At 42.6% G+C, this 18,612-nt stretch overlaps 1 protein-coding gene across 2 annotated transcripts in view; it reads left to right on the top strand.

Moving 5' to 3' along the window:
• Positions 1-18,612, top strand: part of frem2b (FRAS1 related extracellular matrix 2b) — a 76,283-nt gene that overhangs the window by 5,222 nt on the left and 52,449 nt on the right. For both annotated transcript variants that reach the window (XM_054793235.1, XM_054793236.1), the window contains exon 2: positions 1,120-1,209. In XM_054793235.1, the coding sequence (XP_054649210.1) occupies positions 1,120-1,209 (90 nt within the window). The remainder of the gene's footprint in view (positions 1-1,119; positions 1,210-18,612) is intronic.

Here is an 18,612-nt window from a genome sequence, read left to right as displayed (position 1 = left end):
ACTGATTGTGTGAACAGCTTTAATGATTTTGAAAATGGAACTGCTAAATGCTAACAGGTAATTCTGTAGTAATTGCAATTCTCAAATAAAAAAACATACAAAAATAGGAAATAATATTTAATAGTTAGAAGAGGGTTTTCAAGCTCTGACTTCTCCTTGGCACGGGTCAAAGGTTGCACTGGGCAATTTGTTCATGGAGTAGACGTGTTACATTTCCTGTCCCTCTCTTAATGTGCACCGTGTGGGAACATGGTAGGCCTCTGTACCCTACTAAATGTTCCCTACCAAAAATTCGAATACATGTACTGTTACACCCCTACTTACCGCAGGTGTAATTTGCTCTGCTTCAGTATCCTTCCTTGGTGGCCTCCCAAAAATGTATTTTTTTTTGGTTTTCACTCAAGAGCCCCGTCTATTAAGAGTGATGAAATATGCCAGCACCTCGGGGTGCTTCTGTCTCACAGGAAAATGTCAAAGTTAATGCGTTACACTTAAGGGGAAGTACTAAAGGTGATTTGCACCTTATTGCAGTCATATTTTGTCTCGAGAAGATGAGAACATCACAGGTGTCGCGATAAATAACACGCAAATATGTAAAAGGGACAGTGGAGGTCAGCCGTGTTTAATTTTTTTTTTCAGGAACAGAATATTACAGCACTTTTCAAGCAGGCTTGTAACCAGGATGCTTACAACAGCAGCTGTTATTCACAGAGCCAGAGCGTGTTCCCCAAGAGGCCTGTTCAATATTTCAAGAGTAAACAGACAGTAAATAAAGGCACTATCTCCTGAGCTTTTGAAAAACGCAACCATGCGTTCCTGTGCATCGATCTCTTTGAAGGAAAACACTTGGGCATCAAATATTGAAGACAGCGTTGGGCGTAAACCTTGTATTGGTGCAGAGTCATACATATGAAGTTGACTGTCTAGCCTGTGGAGCGAACTCACTGCGATGATGGAGCCCCAGGAATAGGGCCATATCTATTTTTGGCTATTTTGAGTTTACTTAGGAGTCAAAAACATGTTTTGCCTCTTTGCGTTACACTATGAGCTCGTGGCCAAAATAGCAATGATGTGCAAGATATTACGTGATGATTGATATTCAGTGCATTTGTTTTTCAGCGGACATTGACGACATGAACATATGCTACATTCTGCACGAGGGGGCCGACGCAACGAACGACATTTTCCACTTTTCCATTGAAGACTACGGTGAGTGACCTTTTCTCTTCTGGAGTTAAAAAGCATATGAAGTTGATCTTGGAGGCTCAAATGTAGTGCAGAGTTGTGCTTTTTAATATTTTTAATGAAGTACAAACAGCACGCATACATCTTCAATTCACTACTGCCACACAGGGAATAGTCAGGTGAAAAAATTAGGACATCCCACGGTGTAACTCTTGTACTCCTGAACCGCTGCATGCAAAAGGGTGAACATTTGCCAAAACATGCACTCCAGCTGTGTTGTCTGTGCTATTATTTATCTGACAAATACACATTGCGATGCTGTTGTTAAACCCCAAGGTTTTAGCCCATAATAAGTCTGATTGACTTGGAATTTCTCACACAGCCCTCTACAAAAACACCCACTGTAACTTAGGGTGCTTAGCCAAATCGCCTAGAAATTTGGTGTATACTTTTAGGGGACTGACGAGCACATCTGAGTAAAATTTGAGCAAGATTGGTTGGAAAAACACGACTGTGGTGGTGATCGAGAACAATGTCTTTGCAGGGGCGCGGGCGGTACTTAACAACTAATTGTCCATAAGTCATTGATCATTTCTCTAATGATTATACAATTTTGAGGATATCATGCTAGCATGTCCTCCAAAGTCTATTGACCACAACCCATTGGGGGCATAACAAATGTTGTGAAACAACCCATGAGGCACAATAACATGCGAATAAACTCAGCAGTATTTATCAATTCCTGCTAAATGACGAGCAAGACCGCAACTTTGCAAACAGCCACACTTCGTTACAACTTTCAGCGTTGTTCACTCTTGCCATCATGCCGAGCACTTGTGACATAAAAAGCCATTCCACTCTGATGTATTGCCAAGTGTATTTGCTAAGATGCCCGGTGAACTTGAAGTGAGGAGGAGGGTGGGGAGATATTTTCCACGGCTGATAATGACAGTGTGGAGCTGCTCCTCCCCCTCCAACACCGGAGGCTGTGTCTGCGGATGCAGGCAGTCAGCAGCATTGAGTCAATCTTGTTAAGAAAAAAGAAAATTCTTACTGAATCATAAGCTGAAGTGAAACTTTTCTCTGTTTTGTACATATTCATTACAGCGGTCAGCTTATTTTTACACTGGTGGACTGTTAAAGAATGTTAAAATTGTACTTAAAAGATGCCTGTACACTTAAAGGTCGACAGGTGTCCCATCTGTGATTGCTTTCAACCTTGAAGGTTTATTAAATTGCCAAATTCAAGTTTTCACCACCCTTGAAATACAGTTGGGGAAAGTAAAACGAGTCAATTGTGTGCAGCGTGTGAATATAAACTTGCAGCCAAGCAAACGAGACAAAGTGACAAAGAGAAGAGGAGAAATCAATCAGTGGATCTGAGCTCAGAACTTCTCCAAGCTATTTTTATTCAGCACCACACACACCGTATTGGCAAGTTTGTTAACCTGTCTGTCATTCAAGTCTGGAGATGAGAAAGGGCACATGGGGGCCCACTGAGGTGAATGTGGGAATGAGGGGCCCTATTAGAGAAGTCCTTTGTGTGGTGAAGCGTAGCAGAAAGGACACGCCGTCAGGCATGCTGCTTCCGCTAATCGGCAACACCAACATTGTTGCCTCAGACCATTCACTGAGACGCCTCTTTATGACTTATCTGCTAATTGTTTGGGTAATCACAGCGTCATTGCTTGAACACACTCGACCCTTTGAGTGTGGACAGGAAGTAGACATGAACGTGCAGTTGATAAAAATGTGTTTTGCTTTGCTGCATACTTACAGTCATTTGTGGTGCCCCCTATGAGTTGTGGTCAAAATGCGTCCGAAGACATGCTAGGACACATGCAATACGGATATCCTCAAAGTTCTATACAGTAGGTCCCCACTGTTTGCAAGGGTTACCTTCCGGGACCAACAGCGAATGACAGAAAACTACGAGTAATTCATACGAGTGTTCACCCCACTGCAAGTTTGGAGGCCGGATTGACTGTCGAAGCTAGTGCAGACAAACAGCATGTGCAGCACACAACTATGGTGCGTTCAAAGGCCGCAAAATAAAGTGCAAAAGCTCAATGCTCGACGAAAAAAAGTATTGGTGATGAAAAAATACGTAAACATGTACAAAATGTTGGCTTTTTAACAGTGGTACATGTATGCTGTATATTTTACCTGTTCGCTTGTCCCTCCTTTATCACAGTTAAGTGCTTCCAGACCCGACCACGAAAAGTGAATTTCCGGAAAGTAGGATTCAGTATGAATAAATGGAACATTTTTGTAGTTATGTCGTAGAAAAGCTGTTTCTGATCTTCTAAATACATTTTTTAACATTATTAGAGCCCTCAAGCCATGAAATAACACCCATATAGTCACTTTTACATTTGTATTACCCAATATAGTAGATATAATCAGAGAAAATAAGACACATTAGACATAAGTAAGATAACATACTGTAGACTCACACGTTAGCAGTTCCAGTGTACGTCCGCCATGAGAACACATCATTGTATTGTAATGGCGACTTTAAATGGCTTTACACTCATATTAACCAATATAGTAGACAAAATAAGAGTAAGTAAAACATGCTCAAGCAATGTCACAGTAAATGTGTTCCCCAGGGAACCTTAGTGATGAGTCTAGTGCCTGTCTCACTGAACAATTACTGACACCTAGTGGCCAATGTAGAATACAGTAGAGTACTACATTCACAGGTAGAATGCTTCTTCTGCCTTGGATTTGTATTTTAGTTCATTTAATTAGTTCATGGCCGCACGGTGGTCTAGTGGTTAGCACGTTGGCCAACACAGTAACAGCTTGGAGATCGAGAAGACCTGGGTTCGATTCTCCCTTGGGCATTTCTGTGTGAAGTTTGCATGTTCTCCCCGTGTGCGTGTGGGTTTTCTCCGGGTACTCAGGCTTCCTCCCACATTCCAAAAACATGCAAGTAAGGTTAATTGGCGACTCTAAATTGTCCATAGGTATGAATGTGAGTGTGAATGCTTGTTTGTCTATATGTGCCCTGCGATTGGCTGGCGACCAGTCCAGGGTGTACCCCGCCTGTCGCCTGAAGTCAGCTGGGATAGGCTCCAGCATGCCCCCGCGACCCTAATGAGGAAGAAGCGGTATAGAAAATGGATGGATAATTAGTTCATTTTGCCATTTTTATGTTACAAAATTCTTAATTTAGGCCAAAAATAAGTACAGGGAGGGAAGGATGTTTGAACCGGGATGTAGCGAGGGACAAGTGTATTATCACATATTTAGAAATGAATACTGACTTACGATGAGTGTGATGTGTTTTCAAGTCATGTGACAACATTGCCACTGTTTATTAAACTGATCAATTTAACAATGTTTATAATAGTGCTTTACACCTTACTGCGTCGTACTGAGACATGTTTCTCTCCAGTTTATACAATGCTGAGGTTTGAACCCAGAACCTTCCTCTGTGAACCTCATGCTCTAGTTACTTTATACTACAATAATTCCTTAATATCTTCCCTAAAAATTTCTAGAGCGCTTGTCCTCATTAGGGTCATGGGGAAGCCGAAGCCTATCCCAGCTTGTTTGGAGAGGCGGGGTACACCTAACATGCATATTTTTGGAACGTGGGAGGAAGCCAGAGTACCGGAGAAACCCCCCACCCCATGCAAACTCCACACAGAGATGAGATAAGACGCAGATCTCCTGACCGTGCTGACCCTTTCACAGGAATAATTGAGCAAATGTAATTCAAGCCCAAACAGATGTTTTTGAGGGCAGGCTGAGGATTATTTTTCATTCCCTCCTTTAATTTGTGTTTTTTGGCTTTGCCACCGTGCCCCCTTTTTCCACACAGCTGCTGGTATTTGTCACGCCTGTCAAATATTTGAGTACCCAGGACAGGAATTACACACGCATTAATGACTTCCACTGCCCAGGTTTATTTTTCCACCTGAGGCCGCTGTGATCTGCACATTCTCATTAATTTCTCAGGGTTGTGTTTGGCAACGCTCTGCTGAGCGTGTGCCTGTTTTTGTGCAAGTATCACAGCTGGATGTCGAGGTGATGAAAGCTTACATTTTAATGGCAATAAGAGGGTCTAGCCTTGCGGTTGCTGGCTGCTTTTGTGTTTGTGTGCACGTTGGCTAACTTGGCAGCAGTCACTGGATGGAAGCTTTTCAGGGGAGGGCTTACCTGAACATACGTACACAAGACTGGGCCATCTCTGTGAAGAGTTTGTGGAGGTGAATCCTCATCTGCTCTGAGCCCATCAGTCAGCATCAGAGACGGAACTATGAACAGACACACCGGAAGTATGTCAAGTTGTTTCTGCCGTTTACAGTATATGAAAGCAAAATATACTCACGAGCCACTTCATTAGGTACACAATGAGCTGCAATACGAGAGCTGCATAAAAATAATCATGCTGCAGAGTGGTTTATTAATAAGAAGAATAATAATAACACTTCACATTTATAAACTGTATTCCTTTTCTAGATCAAAGACATTCGTTATTATTGTGGTTGAAGCTTGAGTGAGAGCAGTTTCTAATATGAATATTAAAAAACTCCTAATACAAATGGAAGAAAAATAGCAGCATTTTTTATGAGTGTACATTTTTACCACTATTAAAATAATAACTTAAAAGGCAGTATTAAGTCGTTAATATTAAATCATTATTCCTGCGTAAAATGGTGGGTCATGTGAACAATTAGTAATGATTCTTGTCATTAAATTGCTGATGTCACATCATTCATCCTATGTCAAGTGGAAAATCAAACAAATCATACTGTATCTTACACTCGCTTGCTGAATAAGCTCAAATAAGAAGACGTTAGTTCTATTAGATGAAATGCAATCATGATATGCAATTATCATGCACTTATTATTATCCCGTTATACGCGTTGATACAGCGTTTGTGTGGGATTGTGCAGGGGTACCTGATGAAGTGTCCCCTCTCTGTATTTCCATCTTTTCTGCTCAATCCTCAGGGACATTTGAGCCTGCAGTAAAGCTCGCCATACAATTTTATCATTGTGTAATTGCTTGTGACACCTTGTGGCGCACTCAAATCCAACCCCCCTCCTGTCTAACCCCAGGTTAGAGGGGATTATCTGTCTGGCTTTAGCGTGCCAGAGCACACCAGAATGAGGGGTGGGCAGGATTTGACATGCATATGTGAGACTGTATAGACTCTGTGTGTGGTTTTATACCACGACCACAGTGTGTATCTCTGATGACGCTGCTGCTTCTTTGTGTGTTCTTATTAATTAAATTGTCTCCCCATTTTATCTTGGGGTTTTTAACATTCTTCTGTCCTCGGGAACAATGATATGAATTATGAGCATGGGAAATGCTGTAAAGTTGTGAAAATTACATGGTTGGCCGACTGTTTTCTTATAAAACATCTGTGAGATGATTAGAGAGCTATTCCTGGGTAACAGCTGCTTCACTTTAGAGATGAAAAAAGAGGACGACAAGGAGGATTCAAGCTTGTTAGTTTTTTTTCAACACTGAAATTCCTGTGTCTCCTGATGCTGTCCTTTGTTGCTAAATTTGAGTTATGCTTTTTCAACTCTTCTAGAGTCTTACAAGGTTGATGTAAAGTTGAGCTTTCCTAAAGAAGCTAATGAGTTTCAGTCAGGCAGGTCTGTTCTGTCATGTAATACCACTATCTTCCTCAAGAGGCAGCTGTGAGTCACACTAGCGAATGGGCATTGGGCAATTTGTAATTTCAATTTTAGACGGAAGAATGTGTTCTAGGAGAAATAATTTTGTCACATCATTGAAATGTCCCGTATAATAGTGTTATTCAGCAAGTCTCACATGTGCCGCAATAGTGTATTGTAGTGTATTGTGTTGTCCAACATCTGGCCTAAATGCTGGAATTTCAACAGTTTAAAAGTGTTTTTCGTGAGCCCTACTGGGAAAACAGCATTTTGTGTGTCTGTGGCTTTAATGCTAATGAGCTGTTTGTCCAGGAAGCACTATTGTGCATTTGATCCACTTTTTACATTTACACTGTAAGTCTGCACTTGTCCACCGTAATAGATGCCATATATCATATATAACAGCGTGACATTAAGGAGTGGGACAGGAGGTGCTCATAAACGGGCATAAACAAGACGCATATTTCGGTTACAATGTCATTCAAAAGTCACTTGATTGTTGGATGGTCGGTCTCCTGCTTCGAAACCTGAGCAAATTGGATGTTGACCAGCATCCTGGAACTGATGCTGTTCAAAGATTTTCGTGCTTGTTGGTACCATATTGTGTATGTCGCATTGTACTTTCATGATCCTGGTATCGCATGTGAGTCTCAGGGCCTTTTTGAACCAACGTGACCTCTTCTTCACCAGCAGTAGCACTGGAAATCCTACTCAATGTTTGTTGCCTCAGTCTCGAACTTCCAAAGTCAGTGTGCCGAGGTTAAGAAAGCTTTACCGAGTCGTCCAGGCCCAGACTTGTTCCTTGTATGATGATACGTGTCGTCATACCCGCCTGAGGATGTCACTGGAGCAGAAATGAGGTTCCTCAAGTGCTGACTTTGGAGCAAATTCCTCTGTTTTGGAAGAAAAGCTCAGGCGAGGGGGTTGTCATTTGCTTTGAGGACAGCCAAGACTGTAGTTCCTTTGTTTTTCTCTCCATGACAACGGGATGCACAAAGGATGCATCAAACGTGTTCAGGCAAACTGAATCATAAGAATAAAGGAACAGTGAGGGAACACTCGTGGTTTGGTACACTGGTCCAAACTAAGCGTTCACTTAGCATTCACTCTGGAAATGTTCTCATGGGCTGTGCGGTAAATAACATATGCATAAAGTAAGGACATGATTGGGCAGCTTTTGTCTCATGTTACGCCGTCTTCTGGTTTGTATCTGTTTTGTTTTATGTTCTCCTGTGCAGACATCCCTCACCACATCACGGTTCAAATTTCTCTTCACTCTATCACGCTTTTTCAAAAATATATTAATTTACAAATTATGCTGTTTTGGGGTTGAATATGGCCTATTGTTGCATATTCAAGCTAATGTGACATATTTCTTGCCTAAATTAAGGCTTTTCAAGCATAAAAATGGCCAAATGAACTAAAATACAAATAGAAGGCGTTCAGAAGGTGCATTCAAAGACGTGATGCTATGTAGTATTCTACACTGGTCACTAGGTGTCAATAATGTTACTGTAATGTTCGGTGAGGCACAGAAGCATCAGACTTGATAGCCAGAACAACAATCCTTTACTGCAGGTTTGAATTATCTCACAAAAGACACAATAATAACATCCATCCATCCATCATCTTCCGCTTATCCAACATCGTGTTACGGGGCCTAAGCAGTGAAGCCCAGACTTCCCTCCCCCCAGCTACTTCGTCCAGCTCCTCCCTGGTGGATCCCGAGGCGTTCCCAGGCCAGTTAAGAGACATAGTCTCTCCAACACGTCCTGGGTCTTCCCCGAGGCCTCCTACCGGTTGGACGTGCCCTGAACACCTCCCCTGGGAGGCGTCCAGTGGGCATCCTGACCAGATGCCCAAGCCACCTCATCTGGCTCCTCTCTGTGAGGAGGAGCAGCGGTTCTATTCCGAGCTTCTCCCGGATGACAGTGCTCCTCGCCTTATCTCTAAGGGACAGCCCAGCCACCCTACGGAGGAAACTCATTTCAGCTGCTTGTATCCACAATCTCGTTCTTTTGGCCATGACCCAAAGCTCATGACCCTAGGTGAGGGTGGGAACATACAGTAGATCGACCGGTAAATTGAGGGCTTTGCCTTCTGGCTCAGCTCTCTCTTCACCACGACAGTCTGGTACAGCGACTGCATTACTGCAGACGCTGCGCCGATCCGCCTGTCGACCTCACTTGTAATGAATTTTCTCTTACATATTTGTCATTTCTGCATCCTTTTTGGTGTCATTTGAACACTGGTATGTGTCTTTGGTCTGTGCAGCGTAGAGTTCACATGCAAGCGGCCCAAGACCCATCTCTCAAGCGGCGACAGTGTGATACTTGACCAAACAAATCACACTAGCACCGCAAGTTCTTTTTAACCAAAACAAACATGACACATGTGAGGGTACCGGTTACATCTTACACAACGAAAACACAACATCTGTTTCCACAAAACCTTGTAGAAGACAGAAAGATAGAAAGCATTTCATTTTGTTGAGGGTCAGGATAAAGGTGCAATTTTTAGATACAGGAATTCATAAATATGTCACCTCATAGTCAGTGACAAATTCAAGCTTCTCACGGAAGCTTGAATTAGTGTCTGGTTGAGGAATGTGGCATTCCCAGCAAGCAGCAGGGAAGGGAATGGAAGTGTATGCAAAGTGTGACGAGGAGGCTTCACACAGGCTCCAACACGCAAGAGCAAGCGTGTCTTAATGAGGGGCACTCTTATCTTATCAAAGGTGTTGATGAAACCCTTTTGAGTTCCTGTATGTAGAACTCCTCCTCCTTAATCAGCAGAGCCTTACAGGCAGTGAACGGGAGGTCTCGCAGAGACGTGGGAGATGAAGGCAGTCAGAGGAGATGAAAGATAGACTGTTGATTGTGGTTTAGGTGGCGTGGAGCTGCTTCCTGTCACCTGTGGAGATGCCGTGAATGTGCTGATGGAGGATCCCTAAATATGCCCATCGCAGGGTAGCGTAGGCCTACAGGGATCCTCATCCTCGTGTGTTTGATGACCCGCCTGCACGGCTTTCATTACCTGTAAGAAGAAAGTGTTTGTCCCACTTCTCAGCGCGTCACAGCCTGGAAGTGCTTGGATATTTGAGGCGTCAAACAGAAATGATGTGGGAGAAAAAAGCTGCTCTCTCCATGAAAGATCTCTCATCAGATGACAGCTAGTGCACAAGTGAAAGGGGAGTCATATTTTGTGTTCACATGTAGACGGTGCCCCATGAATAAATAACACGTTTTTGGTTGCTTTTTGCAAAGCAGATGGCAGTACATGTCACAATGAAGTCGTCTGTTTCCACACTTATACTTTTCATATATATTTTAATATAATTAGTATATATTATGCTCAATGTACCTGTGAATGTATAACGCATGTATGTGTGCGTACTGAATAATGAGGAGCCACGAACACTAGTTTAGAAATACTGTAGTATCTTGTACAGATTCTCACCAAATGCATTGGCTTTTTCTATTATTGAGTTTTGTGGAAATCACTTGTGTACTTTTTGTGTGACCCTGCTGTTTGGGTGTACAGTGTTCCCTCATCCCATCGCGGTTCACCTTTCGTGGACTCGCTGTTTGGCAGATTTTTTGGGGTGTAATTTTAATGCTTTTTTAAAAATTTAGCAGTGTATGAACGCTGTTACAGGCCCGGGTCTGGCCCTTTAAGAAGAATTGCATTGTGGGAAGTTGAATGTTGTAGTTCTGTGCTTTAGCACGAGGCGGCAGTGTCTCTCTATTCTCTTTCTTCTGTCTGCACTGCCCGTTGTCTTCTGCATCCTGATTGGCTGTAGACCACTGTCAATCAGTCTCCTTTGTTCCATCTGTTGGTCATGGCTAGCAAACTATCTAACCGCGTGAGCTGCTTGCTAACCACCAATACTGTAAACAACGGAAGAAACGGACGAGGAGGAGTAAAATACGACAACAGGAGCAATATGTTTTAACAAGGACACAAAAATGGTACAGCCGAACAGCGCCAGGATGAAGAGGCACAGCCAGGTGAGCAAAATACTCCGTAGTAGTTTGATCATAAAAATTCTCACGAAATTTGAACTTTGAGAGTGTTCTAAAAGAGAAATGTGAGAAAATATTAGTGTCTGTCTGAGAAAAGTGTATAAAGTGTTTGGTGAGGGGTTTTACAGCCTTAAAACATATATAATCATTGGAAAAAAATGAAGATGGCTACTTTGCGGATTGCACTTATTGCGTGCTATTTTGGGAACCCACCCCCCGCGATAAAAAAGGGAACACTGTATTGTACAAAAGAGGTCAAGTTTGATCCAGATTGCAAGCAAGCATTAGACTTAAATAGATTGTTCATCAGCTGATCAAAGTTTTAAGACCACAGCTAAACGAAACCTGAAACCCCCCCTAAAATAGAAATAAAATGTTCAAAAAATTACTCATTACCAAACCAAAATTGATTTGGTTGATGCCAGTGTTTCCTGTAGGCTAGTGGGAATGTTGCTCCAAGTGGTGAAGATGCCTTCACAGAGGGCATCCACTCTGTGTAACGGATGTCCATTTTTGTAAACCCTTGCCATCGATCCCCAAATGTTCTCAATTGTATTTAAGATCAGGAGCTTTGTCCAAAAGAGTGAGGTTATGTCTCTGGAAGAAGTCCTTTGTTAGGCCGGCATTGTCAACTGCATCGTTGTCCTGTTGAAACCACACAGACGAGGGCCTTCAGCGATGAGGGATGCCCCCTGCAACATCTCCACATAGCCAGCTACCGTTTGACGCCCCTGCACAACCCGAAGCTTCATTGTTCCATTGAAGGAAAAAGCACCCCAGATCATGGAGCCCCCCTGCACTGTGCCGTGTGGAAAACATCTCAGGTGGGATCTCCTTGTCGTGCCAGTAACGTTGGAAGCCATCTGGACCATAAAACCTTCTGCCACCTTTTGGTGCTCTTGTCCAAATTTCAAACGGACAGTTTTCTGGCATTGAGGGAGACGAGACCTTTGAAGACTTTTCTTCTTAAGACCCTTCTCGCTCAGATGCCGTCTGCACTGCACTCAGCAGCAGTGACAACCTTCATTTGGACTGAGGATCGTGCCGTGTCTTGACGGACAGCCAATCGGATCATCCGGTTCAGGGCCGGTGATATTTTTTTCGATCTTAAACTTCACTTTTTTGTTCCATCACCCTCAAGATCTTTGAAGAAGTTTCCAATGACTGTCTTACTGCATCCACGAGAGGGCTCGCTTATGCAGCTCAACAATCGGACCGTGTTCAAAAAGAGAAAGCTTTTTTGCCTTTTTTGCTTTTTTGCCAATCCTGCCTCGTGCACTGCCACTACCATATTACGTGTATTATCATGCACGTAGCGATGCCATAGTTGACTGTCTGACAGGCTTCTGGCTGACCTGCTCCTGCGAGACATCTTTTCTCTAAACAAGAAATATCATCACAGTTTAATCTTGCAAGAGCTTGTGGCACCCATAATTCTTGGGTGATTTAAATTCATATTTACTTGTTCCACAATTTGGGTTTTGTTAGATTACCACAAATGTTGACATGTTTGTGCACCAACAGAATCCAATTAAATTGAATTAAATTAAAAGATATCAATGAAATGAAATTCACGCTCACATTAAAAAAAAAACAATGAAACCATCTAAACTTATATACAGATGTTCCTAGGTGTGGGTAAGAAAAGCACACTAGTCCAGAGTTCATCTTGTCCCCCTTCCCCCATGAAGAATGTCTTGGAGCATGAAATGAAGTCGACCATGCCCGGGCTTATCCAGCTTTTGGGAGTGAGGAGTTAAATATTAGCTAGCTAGGATGCAATTGTGAAGAAAAAAAAAAGTGTTCAGGTTTATATGAACAAAGCCTCCTCAACTCCCAGAGTAGTGCACCTGGAACTGTTTTAATTAGCACATAATTGCCATGGAATACTAACGAGCTTATCAGTGGCCAATGAGCTGTGGGCTAGAAGGTTCTGTCAGAGCAGGGGGCTCAGTTCCACTCGACAAACATTAAGTTTCCCTTCGGGGGGGAGGTCGGTGCATTTAAATTGCAGCTACCTTCAGCAAGGGAGGGTGTGTGTGTGTGTGTGTGTGTGTGTGTGTGTGTGTGAGGTACAATTTCACAGATAAAACTGCAGACAATAATGCTTCAAAAACTTCTGCACGCCTCTCACGTTTAGCCTGCATCCACAGCAAGCTTTTGTTCTTGCAAAATCCAATCCTGCTGCTTTCTTTCTTCTTTCTTCAAGTGGGCCCTGGTGTCCCGATGTGTGTTCAGTGTCTGTGTGCTTTTTAGCACAATTTGCACATTGTGTTATCTCTAAATATCTTAGTGAGCATTTTGAAAGTGATATTTGCGTCTAAATAATGTTTTATTTTCAGCTTCAAAAGTGCTGCTGCTCTCTAATTGGCTTGTTCTAGATTGACACTCATCACTTTGCCCTTTTGAACCAGCAATATTTTGAAATAAAAGTCCCCACAAAAGATCAGTAGGCTGTCCATGCTGTCTTTACTTGGGGAAAAAATGATCAGGAGTGATATTAATTTGATCAATGTGGTGATAATTTTGGTTGCAATGTGCAGTGTTGTACAACTGTACTGCATCTTACTAATATTACTCAAATAATGTAACCAAATATTATGTGTGCTGTCCCATAGACCAGGGCTTGTCAACTGGCGGCCCGCAGGCTGGTCTGATTCCTAAAAACACAAGAGCACCCTTGTCAATTAGAGGATCTTTGCCTTTCATTTTTGCTCTTAAATATAGCAGAGCACTCTTTTCATATACAGCACTGTGGAACCTTGGTTTTTGTCATTTATCTGTTCAACGGGTTTCCATCGGTTACAAACTTACCTTTAAAGGAAAACTGCACTTTTTAAAAATGTTGCCCATCTTCCACAGTGAAACATTAACACATATTTCTTTCCCTTTCTGTGCGTTCTAAAGAGAGAAAACGAGTTAGCATAAGGGAGCTAACAATGCACATCATGGGACACACCTACTTCGACTATAAAGCCCTAAAAAGAAAACCTAAAAAGAGACAATGTCCCATTTACATAACTGACCTGTATATTAAGCAAGCTACAGCGATATTGTTATTGTAGCAGCTAACACGAAGAACTAGATTTTTCTGGCGGAGTAGCACTCGCTTGTCTCAACGTCACTCACAGCGCCTCAAGCCACTGCCGACATTCATTTGTCAAAAGTAGTTGTCGGCGGCGGCAGCTCTCGTGAAGTCTGCCATGATGAGTGATAGCAAACATGCACACTTGTTCTATTCTGCTGTTGTTGACGGAAGTAGCGTTAGTTCCTATCGGCTATGTGAAATCAATGCGCCAGGAAATAAGTTCCGGTAATGGTTAAAATGACCAAAATACGGCAAAATACTATAAGTATTACACGTTATCATGAATGTACCTGTTCATGCATGTACATGAAATGCTAAAACGTTGTTAGAGGTTTCATAGTCGAAAGGAGTTTCCCATGCCGTGCATTGTTAGCTCCCTCATGCTAACTCGTTTGCGCTCTTTAGAACGCACAGAAAAGAGAAAGACGTATGTTTTCATGTTTCACATTGTGGATGATGAGCAAAATTCCCCCCCAAAAGTGCAGTTTTCCTTTGAAGAGTGTACGGTTAGAGCGGTGTACTCATTTGAAGTTGATTGTAAACTTCAGCAGCAGGTACAATCATCACACACACTGGCCCGGCCCACTATTTGTTATGTGTCTCAGTTAAACCATTCCCCCTGCAACCTGTGTTCACTAGGGAACATTTACATTACAATGCTATTGTAACAGATGCTACCTCCCTACTTTGCTACGAGTCCTCTCTTGAATGCTGGATTGTTTCTCACTTTCTTCTTCATACACTCAACAAAAATATAAATGCAACACTTTTGTTTTTGCTCCCATTTTTTATGAGATGAACTGAAAGATCTAAAACTTGTTCCACATCCACAATATCGCTATTTCTCTCAAATATTAAAAACACAAATAATAAAGATGATTAAAGGATTCCCTGGCCGGCATCTGTCTGTAGTGTCTCATCTCTAGAACCACGATCCATTCATCAGAGAGACTTGGCCACTAGATATTTGTGCCTGTAATTTTCGTCAAAAAAACGAATTTTACAAAAAGACGGTATACCAAAATCAAGGTTCAGCTATCTCTTGACTCGTATTTTTGTAGTAGTTCCTTAAAAACAGCAGAGCGTTCCTGTCATATAGAGGATCTTTGACAAGCATACATACGGTATATGGCTTTTTTTGGTGTTTGAATTCATGACTTTATGACTTTATGACTGAGGCATTGTCATTATACAAAATAAGAATAATAAGAATAATAAGAATAATAGTGAAGTACAAGTCTGTGTCTGAAAAATGTATTTAGACTTGAAAGAAATTCATAGAAACCGCTTTGAATGCACGTTGTTATCTCTAGACTCTCATGCGGTGTACTGTTTTCATCACTTGTGGTTTGCTGCCTTAAAAAGCAGCAGAGATTAGAGCGACACACAACCTTTGCTTTATTCGTCTGCATAAAAAAAGCCCACATCTCCCTACTCAGCACCACATGGCTCAACTCTTCCATGGCGTAATCCTGCATATAAATATCAAATGTAGAAGCACGTATGGCCACCAGGTCTTTGATTAAACTTAAAATGCATATGTCCCCACAAAGACGCCTCTTGTCTAATCATCGGTAGATATTTGTCAACCGGCAGCACAGACTAATCTTCAGTCAAATATTACAACAGGGAGACAAAAACGCCCCTTAATCCTGCAGAGACATTTCCTCCTTCTCATTTTAATGTATGCGAGCAGGCGCGCTTATCTTTACTATGCAGCTTTGTGTTCCAATCGAAGGCCTCCTTTCAGCGCTGGGCAACAAAGAAGCGGGAGTCGTTTAACACTTCTTTTTTGAAACTACCTTTTAGGCGGCATTGTCATACGTTCGTAGCAGAGAAATGTAGCTGAAACGTTGCAAATTAAAAAAGCAAGAGTGGATGGAGAGCGGCAGCTCTTATTAGTATGGAGCTCAGGCGGCTGCGGGCCCGCGGTGCGATTTTATATTCAACGGCTTCACATCGCCGCTTTCAGCAAACAGTCCGCCATTATTCGCTCTGACAAGAGAGCAAATACGCTGCGTTCGGGGGGTCAAGGAAAAGCACGTCCCCCCACCCCGCTTCTGGTTCAAGTCCTTCCAAGCTGCTTCCTTATGTTGCTTTGTTTTTCTCACTTTTTCTCACTCCTCCCTCCTTGTACCTCCTTGTTATTTCACTGCGTCTGTGCTTCTCTATTGAAACACCAGCTTTAGAGCATTAGAGTGGAGCTCCATCCATTCATGCAGCAGTGCAGTCATTGCTGCTTCCCTTTTTTGTCTCCGTGAACTTGGGAGGCCAGACAGGTCGTAACTTCTTTTCTGTTTATCTTCTCAAAATAAGGCCAAAATGACAGAACAGGGCAAAGTACGACCTGTGGGCCTCATGCTGCTCGTTTTATCGTTTGGCCCACCCCGGCTGACTTTTACAGGATGGTGATGGGCGGGCGTATCAAGATGTAACTTCAGCAACCCCTGTGGTTCACATAATGCTTTCTTGGCGGCGCTCAGTAGCAGTTGGCAGAATGTTTGCTATATTTGTCAGGTTCTTGCATGCGTGTCATCGCAATTCTATTTTGAATCTAATTAGACATGCACAATGAGAGGATGGTCACTTCTGTCAACACATCAATGAGAACTGTAACTTTACAGCAATACCGTCGTCCCTCGCCACTTCACAGCTGGAACATCGCTCCCTACTCTCAGTTTTTCAAAAATGAATGTTTCGTGGTTGACTGCCGCCTATTATTAGTCCAAAAATGTAGAAAGACAAGTCACATGTAGTATTCAGCCACTAGGCATCAGTGATGTTGCACTGATGAGACATAAATTACATTACCCTAATGGGCGCCACGCATCGGACGCGACAAATAACCGTGATTGGCGAAATTCCTCGCCATTGCGTATGAAACCATGCACACGGGAGGCGACAAGCGATTGTGACCAGCTACGCAGGTGAGCGACGCATTCACATCCAAAGCCAATTGTATGAGTCTCCCACAGTTTGATTGGCTGTCAGATGTGGAGGGAATTTTGGGGTATCAAAGTAATTCAGAGGAAAAGCCGCCGGTGTTGATTGAGTATTCCTGCTAGTACCGGATCTTGCTAGTATTGAAGGTAAACTCACATAAATGTCCGCGTAAATGAATGGAAACGTACCAGATACGTTTACCCTGGCGCCAACGACTTCCCAAGCCGCTGCTTTTTTCTTTATATCTCTCGATTTTTTTTTTTTTGAAATGTCAAATAGCTTCGGGAAATCTGACACGGCAAATGTAGCGTACCGATTAACATCCTGCCCGCTCATTGGTCGATCAATGAAACTCCCACTGATTGGTCCTCGTCTGAGCGACAGATGAAAAGTTGAACATTTTTTCACTTTCTAGGCTTGCGTCGCATGACACGCACGAGCACAAACTTTTACACGCACTAATTTTGCGTGTCACTTGGCTGGATGGTGACATGCGATAATCGTGCTATCGCGCAGGTTCCATTGACAATGAATGGAGTCGAGGCGATGTCGCCTCCCGTGTGTGGCGCCCGTTACACTGCATGGAGTCAGCCATGGCATGTCCGACATGACATGAAAAGAAGTTCTCTTCCTATTCTGTGTGGAAGTGGTAAGTTTTTGGCTTTTTAAGTTCAGAATCAATTGGAGGCCACCTAGTTCACTCAGTATCTAGCTATGCTTAAAGCGGCGGCCGTCTCTTTTCGGTCCCGTAGCCTGCACATTACAGTTGCGCAATGTGTCGCAAACAAGGAAGAACAGGAGTGTAAAGGTGACTATAGGGGTGTTATTTCATGTCTACAGGGCTCTAATAATGGTAAACGCCATATTTAGAAAGTCATAAACAGGTTTACTATGTTCTAACTATGAAAATATTCCATTTCTTAATATTGAATCCTACTTCGTGGAAATGCATTTATCACAGTCATTTATGGAACCAACTAACCGCTAATAAATGAGGGACGACACTATTGCACATCAATAATCATAACCCACATCACAACATTGAATGATTGAAGTCATTAATAGAGAAACATATGTTCTGTATATGACAGTATACGACTCTCCCACCCCTGTAATACTGTAGAACACTCTATAGCGCGGACATTTCAGTGAACAGGTGCTCTAACGCTCGCTTTTGAAGTTGCGGCTTTTCATGATGTCATGAAGGAAAAACATCCTTCCTCATGGACATGCTAGCACCTCTGACACCACCTCCGAGCTAGATGAGCCCTCCCTGTGTATACGCTCACCACTTTGTAAGAAAACAGGCTTTGCTAAATATCTTAAAATACCGCCGAAGGGTCTTGGAGCCACACACTATGTTGAACTTTCTAGTCTGCACTCGAACAAATGATTACATTGTTTTTCAATCTCAGTAGATTCCTTTTGCTTTGAAATGATATGATGTGATATTTCTGACAGAAGATGGCTGAGGTAGCTGAGGCTAAAGGTCACGTTTCCAACTTAACTTCAAACGCTCAGCCCAAAAAAGATCTTCTACAGAAGCGTAACGCCAGCTAAGATGATGAGTTACTGGTGCGTTTTAATTTCTTGCTTATTATCCTGCCGAATGGAGGTTTTTCTGCAGAGATGTGGGGAAAATATCAATGATTGAAATGCAAAAGCAATGCAGACAATTTGATCTTCCTAAATCTTCCTGGACCTTCCTAAATTGGCATCAGTGAG

This window comes from Dunckerocampus dactyliophorus, chromosome 12, assembly GCF_027744805.1.
Source record: "Dunckerocampus dactyliophorus isolate RoL2022-P2 chromosome 12, RoL_Ddac_1.1, whole genome shotgun sequence".
NCBI classification, from domain to species: domain Eukaryota; kingdom Metazoa; phylum Chordata; class Actinopteri; order Syngnathiformes; family Syngnathidae; genus Dunckerocampus; species Dunckerocampus dactyliophorus.
This window is presented reverse-complemented; position numbering and strand designations above follow the sequence as displayed.